Source organism: Triticum urartu, chromosome 1 (assembly GCF_003073215.2).
Source record: "Triticum urartu cultivar G1812 chromosome 1, Tu2.1, whole genome shotgun sequence".
In the NCBI taxonomy this organism is placed as follows: Eukaryota; Viridiplantae; Streptophyta; class Magnoliopsida; order Poales; family Poaceae; genus Triticum; species Triticum urartu.
In genome coordinates, this window is record NC_053022.1 from 293,454,091 (window position 1) to 293,479,033 (window position 24,943).

Sequence of the window (24,943 nt, forward strand, 5' to 3'; positions counted from 1 at the left end):
CAGAGGGGTATTAATATGCATAAAGGATCTGAACATATGATCTTCCACCAAATAAACCAACTAGCATCAACTACAAGGAGTAATCAACACTACTAGCAACCCACATGTACCAATCTGAGGCTTACAGACACAGATCGGATACAAGAGATGAACTAGGATTTGAGATGAGATGGTGCTGGTGAAGATGTTGATGGAGATTGACCCCCTCCCGATGAGAGGATCGATGGTGATGACGATGGTGATGATTTCTCCCTCTCGGAGGGATGTTTCCTCAGTAGAACAGCTCTGCCGGAGCCCTAGATTGGTTCCGCCAAGGTTCCGCCTCGTGGCGGCGGAGTTTCGTCCCGAGAGTTTGCTTCTGATTTTTTCCAGGGCAAAATACTTCATATAGCCAAAGATGGGCACCGGAGGCCTGCCAGGGGGGCCACGAGGCAGGGGGCGCGCCCCCACCCTTGTGGACGGTGGGTGGCCCCCCTCTGGTGCTTTCTTCGCCCAATATTTTTTATATATTCTAAAACTGACTTTCATGGAGTTTCAGGACTTTTGGAGTTGTGCAGAATAGGTCTCTAATATTTGCTCCTTTTCCAGCCCAAAATTCCAGCTGCCGACATTGTCCCTCTTCGTGTAAACCTTGTAAACTAAGAGAGAATAGGCATAAGTATTGTGACATAATATGTAATAACAGTCCATAATGCAATAAATATCGATATAAAAGCATGATGCAAAATGGACGTATCACACCTCCACCACACATGATAATAGAAATTACGTAAACCAACCTTCGATGTTGTGTTGATCTGCCCAATGGGTACCCATCAGGCATGAATACCCATAGGGTGTGTTTGGTTGGCTGGGTGCCTCTAGCCTGCACCGCATGGGGGATGCTAGCTGATCGTGGCCTGGTTGAGGTGATGCAAGGATGAGCTAAGATTGGTGTTTGGTGGACTGTATGAGATTGCTGCTCGAAACATGTTGTATACGACATATTTTGTTTGATAGGTTGCACTGGTGACTAATTCTGTTAAATCTTCTCCTTCAATTTTAATTATTTCAATTGGATCTGGACCATTCCATGGACAGAGAAATAAGTAAAACAAATCTAAACTAAAATCTAAACCTAAACTGTCGGATGAAGTGCACGCAATGTTAGTGTCCAAGGGAGACGTCTCTGGTAGATCGTAGATGGGTCTATGGGGAGGAGATGGTCGTGGTGGGGATGGACCAACCAGAAAACATTCCGGCGCCAGAGAATCGATTGCAGCAGTTGTATTGGCGACGGTGTCGCGGTTCAAGAGCAGAGATGGGGGAGAAACATGACGTTGGCGGAGTTCGGCGATTGTGGGCCCTGACGTTGTCGTCCTCCGGCGAGGGCGTGGAGGAGCGCCGGCTACGTCGTCCTCCTGCGAGGGCGGGGAGGAGCGTCGACGAGGGCGGGGAGGAGGGCCGACGGCGACATCCTATGGCGAAGGCGGGAACGGCGGTGGGAAGAAGATGGGAGACGATGGGGTCGAGAGCGAGGCGAAGAGGCAAAGACGAGCCTGCACGAGAGAAACGCTCGGATTCTGCGTCCCTCTCAGCCAGGCCTACTTTTGCATCGCCTGGGCCAGGCTGAGAGGGCCATGCAACAAACCAAACATGGGCTATTTTGCATCTAAGATGCGAGCCAGGTGCGAGTCATCCATTCAAACACACCCGCAGTGTATAAGCATAGGCATAAATATTTATCCGATGGGTAGCATATGGATATAATTTTAATCCCATGAGACACGTGGGTATGAAATTATTATGTCGGCACTATACCATACCCATTGCCATCCTTAAAAATTACAGATGTTTAAAAAAAATAAGTTTTTGGGTTAAACCTGTTCCAAGCTACCTTGCTGGGCCTGTAGAGCAGCGGCGCTCGTGTGCGAGAGGCAGATCAATCCTAGCCCATTTTCGTCCCGCGATCTCCGCGCAAGCCCACCAGTAAAACCCTAAACCCTAGTGGATGGTTCTGGATCCTCCTCGTCTCCTCTCTTCCTCTCCCTTCTTCTCCCTCTAAAATCCGCCTCTCCCTTCCCCATTCCCTTTCCTCCTCCCCAAGAAACAACCGGAGCTCGCACATCATCTCACCTCGGCGCCTCGCCCCCCTAGCCTCTACGCACCTCGACTCCGGCGCCATCTCGCTGCATTCGCCATGTACCGCGCCGCCGCCAGCCTCGCCTCCAAGGCTAGGTGAGTGCTCCCCTCCGCGCCTCCCAGCGCTGCGATCTGAATCTCTTGTGATCTTCTGCTGTGCGGCTGCTAACCCGTGTACGTGGTTGTTCGTGCAGGCAAGCCGGGAGCAGCGCTCGCCAGGTGAGAGGATTTGCCCTGCTCGAATTGCTGTTTGCGGTTGCCTGGTATTCTAGCTGGTAGTTCTAGGTCGAGTAGCGTCGCTCGGCGCGGGTTCAAGTGGAGATTCGATCGCGTTATTTAGTCAGTTTGGTAGCGCGTGCGAGAGCGAGACCCTGTGGTGTCTGTGCGGGGTTCAGTCGAATCTAGGCAAGCTTGAATTGCTTAGGATCCAGCGGATTTGTTTCAATAATAAGTAATGGATTAATGATCTGCCGTATTATGTTGTTTGGCAGTGAAAGATCTATTGCTTCCTCCTGGTGTTGTGGACTTTCACGCTCACGGTTGGCTGGTGATTTAGTCTGTGTAGTCGGTTTAGCCGCAAGGCCTCTAGTTGGTGTAATGCGGGTTGGTTCACAGTACAATTTTGCTCCAATTGATAACTTAAGTCTGTTCACAGTGGCATGATAGCAAGACCAAAGTTAAAAAAAAGCGCTAGGTGTTAATTCTGCGTTTTGCTACCGCCTTCAGCTTTTCTGACCAAAGCGCAAAAGCGCAGTTATGCTGACAATAAGCGTAATTCAGTGCTAGGCGTTTTGTTTAGCAGCAGGATGTAGTAGTATATGATATCTCAATTGGGCGTTTCTTGACATGATGCGTTGTATGTGATACTGTGTAGGTTGGAAGCAGGCTTGCCTGGAGCAGGAACTATGCCGCCAAAGACATCAGGTTTGGTGTCGAGGCCCGTGCCTCCATGTTGAGGGGTGTCGAGGAGTTGGCAGATGCGGTGAAAGTGACCATGGGTCCTAAGGTATAACTATGTCCTTATACCCTTTTTTTTGGTGAATAAGCCTATTACACATTCAAGGGGCAACAACTGTTGGATCATCTTTTCTCTCTCTTTTATATTCCCATAAAAACTGTCATAGCTCAGATTCTTTACTTGTTGAATTCTACAGGGGCGCACTGTGATCATTGAGCAGAGCTTTGGTGCCCCAAAAGTCACAAAGGATGGTGTGACTGTTGCCAAGAGCATTGAATTTAAAGATAGAGTCAAGAACGTTGGTGCAAGCCTTGTAAAACAGGTTGCTAATGCAACAAATGATACTGCTGGAGATGGTATGTCATATTTATGTCCTGCTGGTTTCTTATGTGCAACCAATATTGAATCTGTTTTGTGAAGTATTCCTTCCATGCTTGTCTGTTGGATATACTCCCTCCGTCTGAAAAAAAACTTGTCCCAAGCTTGTGCCTCAAATGGATGTATCTAGCACTAACTTGATGCTAGATACATCCATTTGAGGGACAAGCTTTTTCGGACGGAGGGAGTATCATCTTATTTTTGCTGTACCGTCACTTCTTTTCAGGAGCATTAATAATGTCTTTACTCTTAAGTGTAGTTGCAGTTTGATCATTAACACTGAACAAATTTGATGTCAGTGCTTTTGTTCTATCACATTCTCAACAATTGTAAATATTGTGTTAAATTGCGCTGTTAATAGGTTCTTCCTATCGCCTTCATCATTTGTCTTCTGTTTGAATTGTTAAACCATAGTTTCTAACCATGTTGTGCTTGTTATGTTCCAAATTCAGGTACCACATGTGCCACTGTTTTGACAAAAGCTATATTTACTGAGGGCTGCAAGTCTGTAGCCGCTGGAATGAATGCAATGGATCTAAGGCGTGGAATCTCAATGGCGGTTGATGATGTTGTGACAAACCTAAAGGGCATGGCTAGAATGATCAGCACTTCAGAGGAAATAGCACAGGTAACACCCGAACTGATTAACTACAAAGTTCTTAGTTTCTAATTTATTACTGATTTTGTTTCTCTTCTCTTACAAAGGTGGGTACAATATCAGCAAATGGCGAAAGGGAAATCGGTGAGCTGATTGCTAAGGCTATGGAGAAGGTTGGGAAAGAAGGTGTAATCACCATTGCGGTAAGATTTTCTAAGTTCAGATTACCAGAACTATGTTCACCAATAATGTGTAGCCTGGCCTATTATTTTTCTTTCATTTTCTTTTCCATCCATTAGCATAACAGCTAGTCAGTTTCTTGGTCCATGGCATACTAGTGCAAACAACCTCCCCTAATAATTATTTGAGTGCAAATCTGTACTGGATACCGTTCATAGATACAGTTCAACTTGATCTATATTGACACTGAGCCAACGTTTACGAGTCGATGAGTCGATGAGTCGTTCGAAGGTTGAGACTCACAGACTAATCGTGACTAGTCTAGACTACTGCTGGACTAGTCGACATGGTACTGTAGTTCACAACTTGCAGTAATCAATTACTAAAACCTAGTATTAATATGTAATATATACTATAGAAAGTGCATTGGAGCGTCAATTTGTCCTGCAGATTAGTCAAGTAAGCATATTTCCATGTTGGATCCTTGCTCCTAGTTGGCTTCTTGCAGGATCCTTCGATGGATCATATTGCTCATTGGTCTGAGCTGCAGCTGCTGAATACAGTACTTGAGATATTTCCGGCATAGGCATTGCACTTTAGACCTAAGGATCTTGAAACTGAAGCAAACAAAACGAAATAAAGAAGAGGGCAGGGGGTAAAAATCGAATCAAAGAAGGGAAGAAGAGAAGGGAGAAATTACTTTGCTAGTATGCTTGCTTGCTTACTGCAACCTGAGGGACGAGCGGATCCAGTAGCCAGAAGGCAGCAGAGGGAGACCGTAGGGCAGATCTAGGGAGAGCAGAAGCAATGGAGGGAAAGGGCCAGAGCAGAGGAGTGCAGATCCATGAAGAGTAGGCATTGCACTTTAGACCTAAGGATCTTGAAACTGAAGCAAACAAAACGAAATAAAGAAGAGGGCAGGGGGTAAAAATCGAATCAAAGAAGGGAAGAAGAGAAGGGAGAAATTACTTTGCTAGTATGCTTGCTTGCTTACTGCAACCTGAGGGACGAGCGGATCCAGTAGCCAGAAGGCAGCAGAGGGAGACCGTAGGGCAGATCTAGGGAGAGCAGAAGCAATGGAGGGAAAGGGCCAGAGCAGAGGAGTGCAGATCCATGAAGAGCATAAGCAATGGAGGGAAAGGGGCAGGGTGGCTGGCTCACTTATCCCCTCCCAATCCCTAAAAAATAAAAAAATTGAGTCGAACGACTCAAGGTGCACGACTAGTCTAGACTAGTCTACAACTAGTCCTTCGACTCCTCGACTCGGCGAACTAGTCTACACGAGATTTCTAGTCGACACACAGAATGCGACTCATAGACTAGTCTAGCGACTAGTCTCGACTAGTCCCTCGACTCGTAATCAATGACTGAGCGCAGAAGATAATGTTAGACATAACTCTACATCTATAAGTCTTTTACTTCTAGGAGTTGCACTCAACAGAAACTTCAGTCTAGAAATTGAGCCTATTACAAATTCCTGTATTTGTAAGAACTAAGAAACAGCTAAATGAAACAGTAAAGTGGATGTGTCCTCAATCCTCAGTGCGTGTGCTTAGCGGGAAATGTGGAGCTAATTTAAAGTATACTTTCTTTCTAGCATTTTGTGATTTTAGTTTGAGTTTGTGTCATCTTAACTCGGTGATCAGAAGAAAAGGTGACACATTCACCGGATATTTTGTCTGTGTGGAAGTCTCAGTCCCAATCTGTGTTGTGCATAGATCTGTTTGTAATACATGATTTTGTACTGTTCTGGATAGTGAAAGTTCATGAGGGCTATGGCCATTGGACTTTCTGGATGCTTCTCTGTCAATGCTCCGAGTCTTATTTGCTTGTAATATCCTGGCTTAATCGTTCATGTGCAGGATGGTAACACCCTTTATAATGAGCTTGAAGTTGTGGAAGGCATGAAGCTCGACAGGGGTTACATCTCTCCTTACTTTATTACCAACCAAAAGACCCAGAAATGTGTAAGTACTATTTAATTTACGTTGCTGCTAGCTGCTTGTTAGTCTCGAAATTTGGTTGTTGTTTATCATAGTAGTGTTGCAGTTGTAAATGTTTTTATTCCTGTTTTTATTCCACAGGAATTGGAAGACCCCTTGATCTTGATCCATGACAAGAAGGTTTCGAACATGCATGCAGTAGTTAAAGTGTTAGAGATGGCTCTGAAGGTGCTTTTTTTGTTCTAATCTTGAAACCTTGACCAATATTGTTGTCATAGTGGTCTTCGCTGCTATAGTGACTAATGTGTTGTCCTCAACAGAAGCAAAAGCCTCTACTGATTGTTGCTGAAGATCTAGAAAGTGAGGCATTGGGCACTCTGATTATCAACAAGCTCCGTGCAGGCATTAAGGTCAGTAAATTCAATCTCCTTTTCATCTGACTTCTGTATGGCCGGTTGTCCTTAATCGATGTGGAATTCAGGTCTGTGCTGTTAAAGCTCCTGGTTTTGGGGAGAACAGGAAAGCAAATTTACAGGACCTTGCTATCCTTACTGGCGGAGAAGTAAGTTGGGAAGTTATTGAATATCTCCATGTTTTTGTGAGTCATCTATGTTTCTGAAATCAGCACATTTCATTATTCAGGTCATAACTGAAGAGCTTGGGATGAACCTTGAGAACTTTGACCCGGAGATGTTAGGTACATGCAAAAAGGTATGATCACTAGAAGTATGAGCATTTTTGAATACCTTTGGAGGTTGTTAACCAAAATGTATGAGCATTTTTAAATACCTTTGGAGGTTGTTAACCAAAATGTTCTGTTCTGTCTTTGCTGCAAAGCTCTTAAGATAATAATTCTCGCCCCAAGGTTAAAAAATGAGCCACCCCCACCCCAGCTTTTCCCATAAGCTGCCTCTCTTGATCATTGGGGCTTCTGAACTAGTTATGGGATAACTAATTTAGAAGTCTCAACAAACTTAGAGTGCGGCTTATTTTTTAATCTGGGAGGAGGCAGCTTAATTTTTAAGCCACTCAAAAGAACTGGCCCTTAGTCCTCTGATAGTAAGCTTACAATATTCATCAAATTATTTTTTCATTAATGAGCTTCCATTTCAGGTGACTGTTTCTAAGGATGACACTGTTATTCTTGATGGAGCTGGAGACAAGAAGAACATTGAGGAGAGAGCAGATCAGGTTCATGCAACTTCAATTTAATGTGCCGTGACTTGTTAATTGAATTGTATCTTATTTATATATCATGGCAACTTACATGAATATTGTGTCACAGATTAGATCTGCAATTGAGCAAAGTACTTCTGATTATGACAAGGAAAAGCTGCAAGAGAGGTTGGCCAAGCTTTCTGGAGGTGTTGCGGTTCTAAAGGTGAGGTTCATGCTCCTCGTGCAAATTGGAGAGAACTATAGCTCCTTGTTTTATTTCCTATCAGTTAGCATTACCTATTTATCTCAGAATCTCAGACTAGCATTTCACAGTACTATATTGACTGAAAATGAGCGAGACTGGCTATAGCAAGAGTTTCTTAGTTGACATAAAAATGCAACTGATATTGCTCCATCTGTACCCTGTCCCAAAATAAATGCAGTTGATTTAGTATAAAATTTGTACTACTAATTTAGTACTAAATCAGCGACACTCATTTTGGGACGGAGGGAGTACATTCTATGTCTTGCTCTGCCTGAGGATGCTATTGAATTGCTGATGGACTGTTAATATAGTAGTAATAGGTGATTCCTTTCATGCTACTATATCTTTTCTATTGTTTTGACCTGTGTACTGTGACCTGTCCTACAGATTGGAGGAGCCAGTGAAGCTGAAGTTAGCGAGAAGAAGGACAGAGTTACAGACGCACTTAATGCCACTAAAGCTGCTGTTGAAGAGGGTATCGTGCCAGGTACTGCACCATGCACATTCTGAATATGGCTTATTTTGAATAGTTTTTGGTCTTCATTGTTACTACTAGCAAAAATTGATGTTCTTTGTGTAAATTGCTCCTGTAGTTTGTATCTTAAGCATCACTGTCCTGAGAATATGGTTTGTATTTAATGGTTATGCAGGTGGTGGTGTTGCCCTTCTATATGCATCAAAGGCTCTGGATAAATTGCAGACTGCAAACTTTGACCAGAAGATTGGCGTGCAGATCATTCAGAACGCTTTGAAGGTTGGGGAGAAAATAATTATCTGTTTTGTCCTGATTTCTTTTGACTGTGTGCTGATTTCTGAAAAACCTCGCAGACACCAGTGTACACCATCGCTTGCAATGCAGGCGTAGAAGGGGCAGTTGTTGTTGGCAAGCTTTTGGAGCAAGAGAACACTGATCTTGGATATGACGCAGCTAAAGGTATGATGTCCTTGACCATTTGCTTTATCTTGTCCTATTTTGAACAAGCGAGTCTTGTTACTGATGCCGTAATTATCTCTGCATCTAGGTGAATATGTGGACATGGTGAAGGTCGGTATCATTGATCCACTGAAGGTGATCAGAACTGCCTTGGTGGATGCTGCTAGGTACTTACTGGCTACAACCTTATGCTCATGATAGTTGATTGTATCTTAGTAAGAACAATATTTGATGAGCACCAGCACTAACGTTTTGCCTTGTTATCTTGCAGTGTGTCATCTCTGATGACCACAACAGAGGCCATCATCGTGGAGGTTCCTAAAGAGGAGAAAGAGGCTCCTGCCATGGGCGGCATGGGTGGAATGGATTACTAAGCCATGAACACGGACGATATATGAAGCAAACTGGAACATATTGATTAGGGGATTTTTTGGGTGTAGTCCCATCTTTGATGTAATTTTATTGTCGCTGGGTTGACAGTTTTGATCGTGCGGACGATGTTCCAAACGGAGCCAGTGTTGGACGAATAAAGAGTAGTCGTCGAGAGCTGAAACACTTATCGGAACTGATTAGTGACACCTGCTAAAGGCCAATTAATGAAGAGTTGCGCGTTTCACTTGTTTATTCTCGTCTATAATACGACTAGTATCGTCCCTTGTTCTGCACGTTCCATTGTAAAATAATGAAGTCTTTGGCCGGGGTCGTTGGAGTGAGTCGGTTTAGGTTTGAGTAGCGACCAAGATTCCGTTTCCGTGTGCGGAATTGTTTGACAGTGGGAGGATATAAGCCCGGGATAGTTGGCTCCCCTCCGCTCCTCGACTTGAGAGATTGAGAGATGGCGGGGTCGGAGGAGCAGCAGCAGAGGGAGCTGATGCTGTTCGACACGAGGACAACGAAGGCGGAGATGTTCCGGCCGCTGGTGGAGGGCAAGGTGAGCATGTACGTCTGCGGTGTGACGCCCTACGAATTCAGCCACGTCGGCCACGCCCGTGCTTACGTCGCCTTTGACGTCCTCTACAGGTACGTCGGCCACGCCTCCTGTGCGTTTCGAATATCTGTTAACAGCTGGTTGGAGACCCGTCGATATCGATTGGCTGAAATTTCGCCGGAAGGGATACGGTCAAAACCCGCTTTCCTAAACTCTTTTTGAGAAGGCAGGTGTCGCACAGGGCGGGCACCACTACATGGGCCAGCCCATGTGGCCGTTTTCCTTTTTTTTTCTCCATTTGTTTTTTTCGGGTATTTTTCTCTCCATTTGTTGATTATTCTTTTTCTGTTTCGTCTCTTCTCTTCAGGTTTTTCAAGCGGGTTTTCTGTCTAGTTTTTTTTCCTTTTTCTTTGCTGTTTTCAAATTCCAAATTCATCAAATGTTTATTTCCCATACTTCTAACCAGGCTCTGTTGCATTTTTAACCCAATAATAACAAAGGTAGTGTATCACGTGTTATTTGATACTAGATTCGTGATATATCTCAATGAGATTTAGTTACACGGACGTCAAGCAAAACGTGACTTTGCCCTCGTCCCGTCCCGTCCCTCGCGTCGCCCCTAGGGCGACTCGGGGGAGTCTAGGGTTTTCCCCCGCCGCCTCCCTCCACCTCCCCCACCCCCTCGCCGCCACCGGAGACGACCGCCGGGAAAGCCCGCGCGGGCGCCGGGGAAGGTGGTGGCGGGGTCTTCGGCGCTCCTTCGCGGAGACCATCAGATCCAGGGCGGCGGCCCCTGCTGGCATGGCGTGCGGCGTGCCTGAGGGTTCGGCCGCGAGGACGGCGAGCCGCAGGCGTGCCAGATCTGGAGGTATTGCCCCCTCCCTTCCATGCATCCCTTCTCAGTCCCCGATTCGGTTTGGATCTTGCCGGATCCACCTCCGGTGTGTTCTGGTGGAGCAGACGGTGTCCGAGGAAACCTTGGCCGCCTTGGCTGGCCGGCAGCGGCGACGCCTCCTTTTGGCGCCGATTTCCTCCTTGGGGGCGCTGCTGAGGGCACCATCTCTCCACTCCGACCCATGTCCGGGTGAAAGCCCAAGATCCGATGCGGATCGGGCGTCGGCGGCTCCCCGTGCACCATAACCTTCCTGGAGGTGGCGCCAAGGACATTGGGATCGGATGGGAGGGTCTGCAGGTGAGGGGTGGGGGTGTGCTGCCTCCCTTTCGGTAGACGGTGTTTCTTTCTACATATTCTTGGCGATGACTCTTGGCGGCATGGAGCAGCGGAGGCTTGGCGTCAGATGTGTGGTGACGGATACGCGCAGGAGGTCGATGCTGTCTGGCGTCGTGGTGGCGTCGGCGGCAGCGAGACCAAGCAAGGCCGATGCAACAGTACAGCTCTGAAGATGGATATGTGGCAGGTGGCTGTGGCGGCCTCATACCCGGCAGGCGTCCTGGTTGAGGAGCACGCCGGACTGGTGGGTGCCCATACCCGGCAGGCGTCCTGGTTGGGACCTCAGGTCTTAGATGTTAGGTTTGGCTGCGAGGTCTGTTTGGTATTAGGCCCAGACCATCAGCACCCCTTCATCAGTTAGATAGGAGTATCGACAGAGGTTGCTGAGATGGTGGCTTTGGTCTTACTGTTGTACGACTTTGTAAGGTCTTGTGTTAATAATTAATAAATTGGCCGTATGCATCGTCCGGATGCAGACGCCGGGGGTATTCCCCCTTTTCTAAAAAAATTCAATGTTTGGATTGATAACATAAGCCTAAAACTGAAATACATATAATTATGAAGCATGTGTTGAATCCAAGTAGCATAATATAATTAAACACTTGAGCCTTTTTTCATCCATGGTTGCATGTTGAGGTGGGCCTTTTCCCATGCATAGTTGCAATGATGAGATAAATATGTCAGTGGGATCAACTACTTAGTTATACAATATATGATTAGTCCTTGTTTTCGTACATGCCTTTTGTTTTGGTTAATTTTGTTAATTGTCAAGACTTCTGAGGGTTATATTTTTACGCTCTGTTTTCTTTCTTTCTGAACAAGATGCGGTGTTATCTTCGATAGTTGAACCTTGATGCTTGCTCTAAACTTCCAATGATACGCTCTTTTAACAACGCTTCATATGGTCTATGCTTTGAGGGAATGGTACATACGAGTTTGTTATGTCGTTGCGCTTATCATCTTAATTTATTTTCAATCAGGTACCTAAAGTACTTGGGGTACGAGGTTGAGTATGTGCGCAACTTCACTGATATCGATGACAAGGTAATAAATCATTGATAAATTTTTGAGAAAAGACTTAATTTGTTGAGTAAAATAATAAGAACTGTCTAATGGAAACTTTTGGTCATGTTGGATGAATGTACGCTATACCTGAAAATAATATACAGTGTACTTAGCTTGTTCTCTAGGACCTGTCCTATTATGCACTCAAGTGGAAACTGATGTCTTTGTATTTGCCTAATTCCCTGTTTTGTTATAATGGAGTACATATTCTATCTTCTGTTTATCGTCCATCAAATTATTTCTTGAAATTTAGGTAACTTAGGTTTTAATGGGTTTCAAACTCACTTCTGGAGCAAATTTCCCATTAAAATAGTTTTCTATGTCTGAACTATGTTCTGAAATGCATCCTACTGAAAGTCATTTTCAATATCTTGGGGGCATGCAATGCACGAGATAGTCAATTCTGAACTGCTGTTTTTCGCATGCAGATTATTAGACGAGCAAATGAAGCTGGTGAAACGGCAACTAGTTTGAGTAGTTGGTTCATCGATGAGTTCCTGCGTGACATGGTTGAACTTCAGTGCTTGCCTCCTACTCGCGAGCCACGTGTGACGGAGCACATTAAGCAGATAATAGATTTGATAACCAAGGTACTCAACTACATTTCCTCCAAAAAGAAAAAACTGTGCAACTATAATAAGGGAAAATAAAAACCAATATAGAAGGATAACTGATCAATTTGCTTATCTGTGCTTGTCACCCATTCCATGAAATCAAACCTTCAGTAGTTGCTTGTTTAACTTCCCCATTGCGCAAGAGGGCATAAAATCTAAGTTGTTTACTTTTACCGGTTCCATAATTCATATCATTTGGCTTGACATTAACAACTATCTTCTACTTATATATGCAAATGACAGCTAGAGGAAAAAGGGAAAGCCTATACTATTGAAGGAGACGGCGTATACTTCTCAGTTGATAATTTCCCTGAATATCTTAGTCTGTCTGGAAGGAGCTTAGACCATAATCTTCCGGGTTCACGAGTCGCTGTCGATACAAGAAAGCGCACTCCTGCTGACTTTGCATTATGGAAGGTGCTTACTATTTTACCTTTTTTTTTACTTTGTGGTTAATTTTTGTTATTGTTGCCTTTAGTCAAGTGCTTAATTATCCTTCACATTTTCTGTTCAGTTTGCGAAGGAGGGTGAGCCATTCTGGGAAAGCCCTTGGGGCCGTGGAAGACCAGGATGGCATATTGAGTGCAGTGCAATGAGCGGGCATTATTTAGGCCATGCGTTTGATATTCATGGCGGAGGAAAAGATTTGATCTTTCCACATCATGAGAACGAGCTCGCACAAAGCAGAGCAGCGAATCCTGAGAGCGAGGTCAAATGCTGGATGCATAATGGCTTTGTCAACAACAATGGCCAGAAGATGGCAAAAGCAGACAAAAACTTCTTCACTATCAGAGATGTAAGGGGCTTTTTTTCTGTTAGCAGTATGCTTTCCAGTTAAAATATACTCCCTCCATCCCAAAATAAGTGTCTCGACTTTGTACTAACTTTAGTACAAAGTTGTACTAAGGTTAAGACACTTATTTTGGGACGAGGAGTATATCATTTGTTTGTAGCCGAGGCTGACCATTTTGTTCTTGTCGCTGTAGGTTATCGCTCTGTACCATCCAATGGCTCTCAGGCTATTCCTGATGCGAACACACTACAGGTCCGATGTTAACCACTCTGATGTAGGCCTTGAGTTTGCATCTGGCCGTGTGTACTACATCTATCAGGTATTTAATGTTTGCAAACTTAATGTCAGGATGCTCCCTATTTTTATCCGAGTTATATAGATTTGAACTGTCGTGTTGTAATTCCTTGGACAATTTATTTACCCAGACTCTACAAGACTCTCAAGAGGTTATATCCTTGTACCATGATGATGAGTTGGACGTCCCAGTACCAGCAGGCGATCGCAAGGTGGTTGACGACAACCACGAGAGTTTCCTGAGACACATGTCGAACGATCTTCATACCACAGGCGCCCTTGACGAGCTTATGAAGCCAGTGAGAGCAATGAACAACAACTTGAGTGATCTGAAGGTATTTACGCTGCATCTTTAGTTTTGCAGTTGATGAGCATTGAACTGTGCTACTGGGAATGAAAGGAAAGTAACTCATCTGATAGTGCTGTAAAAAAAAACTCATCTGACAGTGTGTTGTGTACTTGTGTTGTCAGAAATTGCAGCAGAAACTGGAGCAGCAGCAGAAGAAAGAGCCAGAGAAGAAGAAGCAGCAGCAGCAGAAAAAGAAACAGCCCGAGGAGAAACAAGAGGAACATTATGTACAAGCTCTGGTTGCCTTGCACGGCGAAGTCACGAATAAACTGTCTATTCTTGGCTTGATGCCGTCATCTCCCTTGGCTGAGGTAAATTTATTGGTCTTGATTGATATTATTTATTTATTATTGCCACTAGTCTTTTCTGGGGGGTCGAAGATATATATGTTGAATTATTTTTGTTATGAGAATCAACAAAAATGGTCAAAACTTGTAGGTGGTGAAGCAACTGAAGGAGAGGGCGCTGAAGCGAGCAGGGATGAGTGAAGAGGAGCTGCAGCAGGTGATTGAGCAGAGAAGCGCTGCGAGGAAGAGGAAGGAGTTTGCGGAGTCGGACCGGATCAGGGCGGAGCTCTCTGCCCGCGGCATCGCCTTGATGGATGAGCCTGCCGGGACGCTGTGGAAACCATCTGAACCAGAACTAGCTGAAGAAGCGTAGGCATATACTAGTACCCATTATGTTCAGTTGTTCACGTAGGTAGAATGAAGGACTCCGCATGGCGTGCCATGTGTTTACAAATACAGCTGTAGAATGAGAGAATAACCCATTGGTTATATTCTCAGCTGTTGACAAGAAGAAGAAGAAGAAGAAGAAGAAGAAGTCGAGTTATTTGCATTGTGCATCTATCTGTAATTTACACTTGTCAGTCATACCCTCTGGGTCGATGTTTTTCTGGTACGGGGGCGTGGATGACTCCGGGCAGGGCATCCTTGGTTAGCTCGCGAATTGCGTCGTAATGAAGGGCGGCGCGGGAGGAGGAGGAGAAGGAGGGTCCAGCACCGCACCGGTGTGTGTAATTACACCGGGAATTAGCAAGTACAATAATAACCATGGAGTACCGCGCCTGCCTGCCTTGCTGACTCTGCACTAAGTATACAGAGAGAGAGAGAGAGACGCAGGCAGCTAGGCAAGACGTCGCTGTCCCGGGTTCGCGCAGACGGCAACAAGGCGGCCGGATGGATGCTGGGCGCGTGCGTGCTTGCGTGTGGTGTGGTGTGCCTCAGGCCTGCCATTGAATGGCGTGAAGAATGAGATGGGAGGGTGGATGAGAGGAGGAGTGGGCGCTTTGAGTCGCCGCATAAGTTATGCTCACAATGCTTTGGAGATGTAAAAACATGAAATGTAAAAATTTACATCTTAAAAAAATGCGTTTTACATCTTCAAAAAAGAGGCAACTTCAACAGATGATATATATTGATGATGTAAAAGTGCAACTCCAATAGATAATGAAATGTAGATGTAAAACCAGTCGGCATGAGAGCCGGCGGGCGAGCGCCGAGAGCTGGGATGAGCACCGGCGGACCGAGCAGCGGCAGGAGGTGTGCCGACAGCCGAGCGACGAGAGCCGGTAGGTCAAATGCGGAGGCGGGAGCTCGAATGATCGGCGGCGTGGTTGTAAATCGAGCGGCGAATTGGTCGCGACGGGACGACGGCTGTGTGATACGAGAAGGTCGAGTCTGGTGGCGGAAAAGCGGCAGCGGCAGGTGCGCGGCTCGAATCCGGCAACAGCGGGGCGTTTGGGGGAGTTCAAATCATACAGCGGCGGAGAAGCGGCCAACTTGGGCGATTTGGAGCGACGGAAGCGGCGGTGGGGGCGGTGGAACGGCAGCCGCGACGGCAACCGGCCGGGGTGAGGCAAAACAGGGGCGATGGCATGGCGGCGGCGGGATTGGGGTTGGTGGTCGCGCCGGCGAAGGCCCCCACGGGTAGGCGGCTGCGATGGAGAAGGCGAGAGGGTCGTCGGAGTCGACCATGGCCCGGGCGGCAGTCGGCAGAAGAAAGGAAAATAAAAACGGCCGGGTTACATCTTCTGTAGGTGAAGACGTATATTTACATCTTGAGATGTTGTATTTTACATAAGCAGTTTTAATATGGTTCTTCTTATTTTCTCATTTTATATGAAAGGTAAGAGTACATAATAGATCTAAATAGATCATATTGGAGACGCTCTTACGTTGGTTACCAGCAGAGCAGAGTGGATCCACAGTATTTACTCCTGTATTGCAAAAAAGGGAAGCTCGAGGCCATTGACCGGCACCGTCCTTGCCTCATTCACGGTTGATGAGTATAGATAGATTGCCTGCACTTTGCGACCGGACGGTACCAACATGTCAGGTACAGTTAAGTGAAGCTCCTCAGGTAGCTGATGACAGCTTTCGGGTTGCTTCCTGCTGTGATCTAGGCAGGCAGATGGATCCTCGCAGGCGCAATCAAATCAATCGCACCCACAGTTGCCCATTTGGCGGGCAGGTTAATTTTGGGACTGACTTTTCCTTTCTAAGTGCAGCATCACTCCCAAACACATTATAGTTCCACCATGTCATTTACAAGAGTCGGGAAAGAGGCCGTAAAAACAGGTGCATATCCTTGCACGCATGGCAGTAGTGATGGAGCTTAGCTCCTGACCTTACAATGTCTTCGTCCCGTCACGTCGCGAGCTTACGTGTTGTGTGTCTAGCATCTCGAGCCGCGGCTTGATTGCAAGACATGGTGGTCACTTTCGTGGAATCTCGTGTCATGACCGCATACGTGTGCAGCTGTCGGGATTGTAGAAAGTGGATGCGGCAACACTAGACGACCTTGATCTGGTGGTGCTTCTTGCGGATCCGACTCAAGTTTTGCGTAAAAACCCTAGGTGTGATCTTAGTTCGTCATACATGGCACTGGCAGCCATCCTGTTTCAGGTTTTGCTTAGAGTTTGTTTGGAATCGATTTTTGGGGTGAAAACCCAAGATAGGGCCGTTAGTGATTGGATCCAGCGAAGTTGGTGAGCGTGTATCATTCCCTTTCTAATGGCATTGCTTTTAAAAAATCTTCCTCTTAATCATTGTGTGGTCAAGATATGTTCCATGCAGATGATCATTGCTGCATTTTGTCAATTGTTGTTTCTATCACTTTGGTTTTTCTTTTTATTTCCCCTGCCTAGGCATAGCTTCAATATTGTATGACTTAGCCCTTTATATGGTGTGATTCTTCGTATGTCTGCGCTGATGTTGGCTTTGTGTATCTTAGTTATATGGAAGCTAGGTGTATACTCATTATGCTTGAATTTCATTGATACCTCATTACAGTAGATTACATTTTTGTGCCCTGGAACTAAAAAACTGCTCGCCCCGAGCCTCCCGGGTCGCTCCTGGGGCGATTCTAGAGGTGCCTCCAGCCGCCACCAAGAAAGCAGATTACTACCGCCAAAACCCTCGGCACCCCCGGAGGAGGTCGTCCAACGCCGGACAGCATCGGCGGGCGCTCTCCCGTTTCTTCCCCCCTCCCCAAACAACCTTCAGATCCGGTGGCAAGTCCCACCTCGTGGTGGCCTTAGCGGCATCAGCGGTGGCGGACACATTCGGATTGGTGTTGCCCGCCGTGAGAGGCCGACTTAATCCCGACGCCCATCCTCACGGTCATCTGCACGCCAGGGTTGGGCTGGGAGATTGGTCCCTCTCGCGCTGGCGGCATCCGATCATATCTGGAAAAGAGCAGTTGAGCTTGTGTCCCATGACAGTCAGAGGGTCAGCTGCCTTGCCATGCGCGCGCGCGCGCACACACACACACACACACACCCCCCCCCCCCCCCCCCCCCCCCCCCCCCCCCCCCCCCCCCCCCCCCCCCACACCCCACACTCACACACGCACGCACACGTACATATTTTTGGATGGTGCATGGGAGCTCTCCCAATTTCATTAAGATAGAAAAGCAAAATCCAGTAATCCGGTTTATAAGAAAAACTAGGCTGAAAATCACAATAACCGAATCCAAGCAAAAACCAAACACTTTGTTTAAACACCCCCCTCCCCAAACAGACACTAGAGTTTGACGATAGGGACTAGAAGAATACACGCACACGGCATCAAGGAACATTGTTTTAGCCGGACACAAGAGCGTCAAGGCCCAAAACTAATCAATGAAGCTCAAGAGCAACCGAACTGATTACCATACTCCCGACAAGACTCATCCATAGAGAGTCTGGCCACCACCTCTGAATTCATGCATCATGAACTAATATTATCTTGTGGAAGATATCCTATGAAGCCCACCTTTGATTTCCCAATGCCTGTCAAAACTTTTAATGCCTCGATCACTTGCAATGAGAGGAATTTTTGTAAATGTCCATGTAGTCCTTCATCTTGAGCTCAACACCCTCTACTTTGCTCACTTTTGAAAACTCATCAAAGCCTCCAACAACCTATGCTCTGCACGCTTGCCCATCGGGATGTTGCACACATTGTTCTTCCTTTCTAGATGCCCGATGAGAGAGAGAGAGGGATAGATAGATAGATAGAGAGAGAGAGAGAGCATATTTCTCCGACTGCAAGGGTGTCGGTGTCCCAAGAAGAGCACGTGTAACGACACAAGTAACCTTACTGAGAAAATCTTGAACAAAGATTGGTGGTGCAACAACCCGAGTCACCTAAACAACATCACTCCTCTCCTTGACCTGGGATTCAACCTCAGCGTCAGGCTTGCCAATGGCCGCCAACATGTGCTTCACAGACCCAGGTAGCTCTTCCAATTGAGCATCGGACATGCATAATGCACATCGGTGGTCGAGGAGTAGCCACTTGGTCCGGACAACATGATCAGAGCCTCGAAGCACATGATGTAGAAAAACTCCTCGTTGATGGAAATCCAAAGTCCAACAACACATCATCACACATGGTAGCGCAGCTAGGGAGACACATCACTGTAGGTGCAACATATAGAGATGGTGACAAGACTTCATCAAGCACAGGATCCTCATGATGTGAAACATTTATGTCTACCGACCCACACAACGAGAAGATCTTGCTCCACAAGAGTGCGAGGTGGGGGTGTGTTGATTCATAGGACGATCCAAGCGACCACCAATGAACGACGCCAAGAGAGCCTCAACATACGACTGCAATCTCAGGGTGTGATCGACCAGCATGCCACTGTCAATCTCAACATCAAACCGCAAATGTGCGGTAGTTGTTGGCAAGGAGGGTTTCCATGGCTGGCGAGAGGATTGGCTCTCCATATTAAAATCCTTGAAGCAGCACCAACACTTGAGCAGCTTTCGGTAGGCACATGCGAAATGCTTGCGGCTAAGGCATCAAACACAACGCCCAACCATCCATTCAGGTATGCGGCACACTAAGCCCGCTCACTAGTGGACAGGCGACGACACGGCATGACTGTCCCTGTCGATATCCACGCCCCCTACACCCATGCACCTCAATCCAACCTTAAAAACCCGCAATAGCCAGAAAATCACTTCCTCCGAACACCAAAATTTGGCCCTGGACGACCACCGACTTGAGGCGAGGCCTCATCATGGAGGACGAAGCAGTAGCACAACTTCTCCACATCTAACTCAACCGCGTGCCACCAGAACCTAGGTTAGATCCTGCCTTGGTAGCCAACAACATCGTGCATCAGCCACCCCCGACCTCCATGGACAGTTGGCACTGCAACTGGATGGAAGACAGTGGGCTCTCGATCCGATCATGGGGAAGCCACATCGTCTGTCTCCACATGTCTAACTTTCTAAGTTTCTATTAACCCCCGTTTGACTATCATTGACTATCACCAGATCATCTGCAAAGAGCATACATCATGTGATATCTCCTTCTATATCCCTTATGAGCTCATCCATCACCAAAGGAAAAAAGATAAAAGAAGGAAAAAAGATAAAAGAAGGAAAAAAGATAAGAGAGCAAATCTGACCCATCGGCGTAGTCCTATTTTAATTGGAAAGTCTTAGTGTCACTACCATTTTTTAAATACTTGTTACAACATTATCGTATACGTCCTTGATGAGGGTAGTGTACTTTTTGGAACTTTGTGTTTATCCAAGGTCAACCACATGACATTCTAGATAATATTATTGTAGGCCTTCTCCAAGTCAACTAACACCATCTAGAGATCCATTTTCTTCCTATATCTCTCAATAAGTTGTTGTATGAAGAAAATGGCTTCCACATCGACCTCCTATGCATGAAATAAACTAATTTTTTATAACACTTGTCATTCTTCTTAAGCGGAGCTCAACGAACGTCTTCCACAACCTCGTTGTATGGCTCATCAGCTTATTTCCACAATAGTAGAACTTTGAATGTAGCCATTATTCTTGAAGATTAGTCCTAATATACTCTATCTCCATTCTCCGGGCATCTTGTTTGACCAAAAAATGAAGTGGAAAATCTCAGTTAGCCATACTATTTCAGTGTGTAAAAGGCATCTCCACATCTCAATGAGGATATAATCAGGGCCCATCACCTTCCCCACTTCCATCATTTTTTGACCTCAACGTCCTGGATTTGCCATAAAAATTGTGAATAGAAAAATTGAATCTACAAAGGGAAGAATTCTAAAAGTTGTGTCACCTCAAATAAGGAACGAATACAACAGAAAAAAGAAGAACAAGTTTCTTTCTAAGGAAGAAAGAATCCTAAAATCACGGGGGTGGTATTATCCAAAGAACAAATGGAAAAATAAATAAAAGAGCAAAAAAAACAATATAAGAAATAAAGAATTATGAAGTGATGGTACCTCAAAAAAAAGAGGAAATGAACAAAATCTTATAGAGAGAAAAACAAGTATCTTCCTAAGGAAGAAATAATGGCGGTGTTACCTAACAAAAGAAATGAACAAAAACAGAAACAAAAAGATCAAAATTTCTTTCTTTGGAAAATGAATTACAGAAGTGGTTTAATCCTAAAAGAAACAAGAGAAACTAAACATGATACTATTTACTATTAATATTATATAACTATGCCTAACATGAACAATCATAAGACTTATTGTCAAACTACTTTCTTATATACAGGAATGAAAATACATTGAAAACTTGCACACACACACACACACACACCTTATGCAAAAAAGCTTGCACTATTTGGTGTTGTGCAAGATCTAGTATAAACTAGTGCAATTTTAATAATAATTATGATTCGGGTAGATCAACCAAAAGGTTCATTCCATTTTAAGGTCCTAACACGAATTTAAGTAGTATCACAAGATTGCAACACCAGATACACTCTCACATGCACAAATATAGGAGAAAATTCAATGGAAAAATAGTCGACTAAGCATAAATAAGCAAACATATAATAAAACAAAGACAAAACCTTATTTTATTGATTCAAGTAGATCAATTAAAAAAATCCATTTTAAGTTTCTAAGACAAAAATAAGAAGTGTCACACGATTTCAACATCAAATACTTTGCCGCACACACTTATATAGGAGAAAAGCACTTGGCCAAAAAAGACCGACGAAGCATCAATGAACAAAGGCATAATAAAACAAAAGCATAAATAAATAAATGTGTTTATTCTATGGTAGAATGAATCAAGGGCATTAATATACCCTTAAAGGAGAAAGAAAATGAAGGAATAACTCAAAGCAAATGATGTCGAAAATTTGTAAAAAATTTCATATAGTTGCATGATACAAAATGGTTTGCACGATAATTTCTAGGTCACACAAATTGGCATCTCCTTGGAGCATTTTTGTGAGTTCACCACCTTGTAGGAGATGATTGTTGGCATGATCTTCGACATGGCATGGCAACGCAATTATTTGGAAGTTCATGAAAAACGGGACGTATTCGAGGTTCCCGGCTTACAAGGCCCACTTTGAGGGGCTCACCGCTACACCCTTGATCAAGACCATTTGGAAGGTCCCGCCCCCCCGCCCCCCACGAAGTGCAAGTTCTTCGGTTGGCCGATCATCCACAATAGGGTTTGGACGGCCGATAGGCTCCACAGTAGGAGTTGGATTGGGGTTTATTGCCCTTTTGTACCAAAGTGCAAGAATCATTGACACGTCTTCGCTTCCGATGTCGGTACATGATTAGTGTGTGGAATGAGGTCAAGGCGTGGCTCGTATTAGGCGATATTATGACTAGCTTATGTTCAAGAATTCATCCGATTAATCCCTACTCGTAGGGTCACCGAGTAGCCGATAAAGTGATAAATCGTCCGAACAGAACAACTAACACCGCCGCCCCATGGTCACCGTCGATAGGATCAAGGAGGAAGCTAGCTAACGGGCGGCGGAGTATTATATTGCCGAGAGGAGTTGTTTTATATCACCGCTTTATTTATGTCTCATGTAATTAAACTTCTCCTTAGTTAACAAAAATAGCAAATCCGTTGCCTTGTTTCAAAAAAAGGAAGGATAAATCCAAAGTGGAATCCAGTCTTTTCTTTAGGGAGTGTAGTCTAGTCTTTGAGAACGCTTCTTTCTACATCTTGTTCAGACCCCGTTTGGTATCATGGATTCCCGTATTTTTAGACAGTAAGGTTTGAAATCCCGCTGTCTGTAAAACAATGGCCAGAACTCAGAAACTATTGGTGTTTAACAATTCTTCGTCCTGATGGAGACTTTTGCAGCACACTATGGCTCTAATAACGTGCGAGCACCCAAATTCCGAGATACAGTAGCTTGGACGCTGATAGAGTGACAGTGAAATATGGGCAGAAAGTGGCAGCTTTGAAGATGTGGAAGTTGAAGTGCCAGTATCTCATTACACATACGCGGCGCACGTATCTAACATGGTGGCCTGATAAATTCCATGCAGCATTCTGCCGGGCCGCACATGGACGGGCGCTAGCTCTTCTTCCTCTATATATAGGCCTCTTCCGCCCGAGTCCATCCAAACCGGTCTCGTGCATCGCCCACTAGCTAGCGTACGTGACGATCGATCAAGCGACCGGTGCACTGCCTCGACAGATCAGTTCACGATGACGATGGCCGGCGGTTCTTCGGCCGTGGCGATCATGGCGCTGGGCGTGGTCCTCCTGGCGGCGCCGTCGGAGTGCGCGCGCGCCTTCTTCGTGTTCGGCGACTCCCTGGTGGACAACGGCAACAACAACTACCTGATGACGACGGCGCGCGCCGACTCGCCGCCGTACGGGATCGACTACCCCACGCACCAGGCCACCGGGCGCTTCTCCAACGGCCTCAACATCCCGGACATCATCAGTACGTGGCGACCACCCCTAGCAATCTGCCATTGATTTTGGTTAGCCAGTGCATGCTCGCGCAATGTGTGTGCATGTTGGATCACGTGCGTGCGTGCGTCTCAGGTGAGCAGCTCGGCGCGGAGCCGACGCTGCCGTACCTGTCCCCGGAGCTCCACGGCGCGAAGCTGCTCGTGGGCGCCAACTTCGCGTCGGCGGGCGTCGGCATCCTCAACGACACCGGCATCCAATTCGTACGCGCGGCACGAACTCATCCCCAGCTCGGTTGATAATACTAGTTGGTACTATATGCATGCATTTGGAGGGTGGTGCAGGTGAACATCGTGAGGGTGAGCAGGCAGCTGCAGTACTTCGGCGAGTACCAGGGGAAGCTGCGCGCGCTGGTGGGCGCGTCCCAGGCGACGCAGATCGTGAACCAGGCGCTGGTGCTCATCACCCTCGGCGGCAACGACTTCGTCAACAACTACTACCTCATCCCCTTCTCCCTCCGCTCCCGCCAGTTCTCCCTCCCCGACTACGTCCGCTACCTCATCTCCGAGTACAAGAAGATCCTCACGGTATGGTAACACACACCTCTGCACCTTCCGGCAACACCACTAGCCACAGGTAAGCAGAGACGAGCACCGGCTGACGCGTACGTTGGATGCATGCATGCAGAGGCTGTACGACATGGGCGCGCGGCGCGTGCTGGTGACGGGGACGGGCCCGCTGGGCTGCGCGCCGGCGGAGCTCGCGCTCCGGAGCCGCGACGGGGAGTGCGACAGGGACCTGATGCGCGCGGCGGAGCTGTTCAACCCGCAGCTGTCCCAGGCCCTGGAGGAGCTCAACGCGCGCTACGGCGACGGGACCTTCATCGCCGCCAACTCCTTCCGCGTCCACTTCGACTTCATCAGCGACCCGGCGGCGTACGGCTTCCGGACGGCCAAGGAGGCGTGCTGCGGGCAGGGGCCGCACAACGGCATCGGCCTCTGCACGGCGGTGTCCCACCTGTGCGCGAACAGGGACCAGTACGTGTTCTGGGACTCGTACCACCCCACGGAGCGCGCCAACCGGATCATCGTCAGTCAGTTCATGACCGGCTCGCTCGACTACGTCAGCCCGCTCAACCTCAGCACCGCCCTCCACATCGACGCCAGCCTCATGGACTGATGATATGCTACTAGAAGCTACGTACGTGTCGATCCGTAACTTTGTTGATTGTTGGTTGCTGCATGGCGTGGTTCATGCCACTCTCGGTTTTGAATGTGGTGTTAGTTGTGTGTTGCTAATTGGAGATCAATAAATCGTGTAACTAGTAAGCGTGTTACTGCAATGAACGTGTCATACTCGAAAACATAATGACCAGTGAGATGTACTCCCTCCATCCAGAAATACTTGTCATCAAAATAGATAAAAAAAGTATATTTAAAACTAAAATACATCTAGATACATCCCTTTTTTATTCATCTTGATGACAAGTATTTTCAGACGAAAGGAGTATCTGCCAATGAAAACAGGGAGTAATAATGGTAACCAGTAAGGATCAAGGAGATATGGTGAAATGCATGTCTTATAACAATACAACATGGTAATAGCAAATTGTAAACTAAATACACTAAGAAAGAGGGTACAATTCAAGTTGTCGCATGCATCAATTCAGCATCCGAAAAAATGAATCATGTACATCAGATTTCTCCTGGATCAAAACAGGAATCACACATACTTGGAACGATTTCGGATGTTCCTTTGTATAACCCATTACACTAGGTAGATGATTTAAAACTCAATGATTGGAATGAGCATTTTCTATGTCCATGATTATTCTAGTCATCCTAGTAGCATCTGACAAACTCTTCTCGTATTCCTCTGCTTCTTTCAGTTAAATCTGGTGCTCTATATTTTAACTTCTGGATATCTTTTTTATATTAATAAATTATGCACATACAATCGACCATACAAAGTGATCACCCAATACCACTTTTATG

The 24,943-nt window shown here is 46.1% G+C and overlaps 3 protein-coding genes across 3 annotated transcripts; all 3 read left to right on the forward strand.

Moving 5' to 3' along the window:
• The first annotated feature begins 2,006 nt into the window (after positions 1-2,006).
• Positions 2,007-9,159, forward strand: LOC125508408 (chaperonin CPN60-1, mitochondrial). Its single transcript, XM_048673112.1, has 18 exons — positions 2,007-2,217; positions 2,316-2,340; positions 2,996-3,127; positions 3,276-3,435; positions 3,910-4,085; positions 4,163-4,258; positions 6,098-6,202; positions 6,320-6,406; positions 6,499-6,588; positions 6,660-6,740; positions 6,821-6,889; positions 7,292-7,369; positions 7,464-7,559; positions 7,989-8,088; positions 8,252-8,355; positions 8,430-8,535; positions 8,624-8,702; positions 8,807-9,159. The coding sequence occupies exons 1-18, from the start codon at positions 2,180-2,182 to the stop codon at positions 8,907-8,909; spliced, it is 1,725 nt and encodes a 574-aa protein (XP_048529069.1). The 5' UTR covers positions 2,007-2,179; the 3' UTR covers positions 8,910-9,159.
• A 128-nt stretch (positions 9,160-9,287) lies between these two features.
• Positions 9,288-14,874, forward strand: LOC125508414 (cysteine--tRNA ligase CPS1, chloroplastic/mitochondrial-like). The gene is made up of 9 exons (XM_048673125.1): positions 9,288-9,555; positions 11,675-11,738; positions 12,188-12,349; positions 12,617-12,790; positions 12,888-13,169; positions 13,360-13,485; positions 13,592-13,795; positions 13,932-14,120; positions 14,248-14,874. The coding sequence occupies exons 1-9, from the start codon at positions 9,371-9,373 to the stop codon at positions 14,467-14,469; spliced, it is 1,608 nt and encodes a 535-aa protein (XP_048529082.1). The 5' UTR covers positions 9,288-9,370; the 3' UTR covers positions 14,470-14,874.
• Positions 14,875-22,633: 7,759 nt separating this feature from the next.
• On the forward strand, positions 22,634-24,290 carry LOC125532533 (GDSL esterase/lipase LTL1-like). Its single transcript, XM_048696571.1, has 4 exons — positions 22,634-22,980; positions 23,085-23,212; positions 23,294-23,536; positions 23,637-24,290. Exons 1-4 carry the CDS (start codon positions 22,740-22,742, stop codon positions 24,126-24,128), a joined length of 1,104 nt encoding a protein of 367 aa, XP_048552528.1. The 5' UTR covers positions 22,634-22,739; the 3' UTR covers positions 24,129-24,290.
• Positions 24,291-24,943: the final 653 nt, after the last annotated feature.

Bases quoted from the DNA above. Each gene is read 5' to 3' on its own strand.
- LOC125532533 (XM_048696571.1), top strand. From the start codon at position 22,740: ATGACGATGGCCGGCGGTTCTTCGGCCGTGGCGATCATGGCGCTGGGC. The intron at 22,981-23,084 runs GTACGTGGCGAC...CGTGCGTCTCAG, and splicing joins CAACATCCCGGACATCATCA to GTGAGCAGCTCGGCGCGGAG. The intron at 23,213-23,293 runs GTACGCGCGGCA...AGGGTGGTGCAG, and splicing joins ACGACACCGGCATCCAATTC to GTGAACATCGTGAGGGTGAG.
- LOC125508414 (XM_048673125.1), top strand. From the start codon at position 9,371: ATGGCGGGGTCGGAGGAGCAGCAGCAGAGGGAGCTGATGCTGTTCGAC. The intron at 12,791-12,887 runs GTGCTTACTATT...TTTTCTGTTCAG, and splicing joins CTGACTTTGCATTATGGAAG to TTTGCGAAGGAGGGTGAGCC. The intron at 13,486-13,591 runs GTATTTAATGTT...TTATTTACCCAG, and splicing joins GTGTGTACTACATCTATCAG to ACTCTACAAGACTCTCAAGA.
- LOC125508408 (XM_048673112.1), top strand. From the start codon at position 2,180: ATGTACCGCGCCGCCGCCAGCCTCGCCTCCAAGGCTAG. The intron at 6,203-6,319 runs GTAAGTACTATT...TTTATTCCACAG, and splicing joins ACCAAAAGACCCAGAAATGT to GAATTGGAAGACCCCTTGAT. The intron at 8,703-8,806 runs GTACTTACTGGC...GTTATCTTGCAG, and splicing joins GCCTTGGTGGATGCTGCTAG to TGTGTCATCTCTGATGACCA.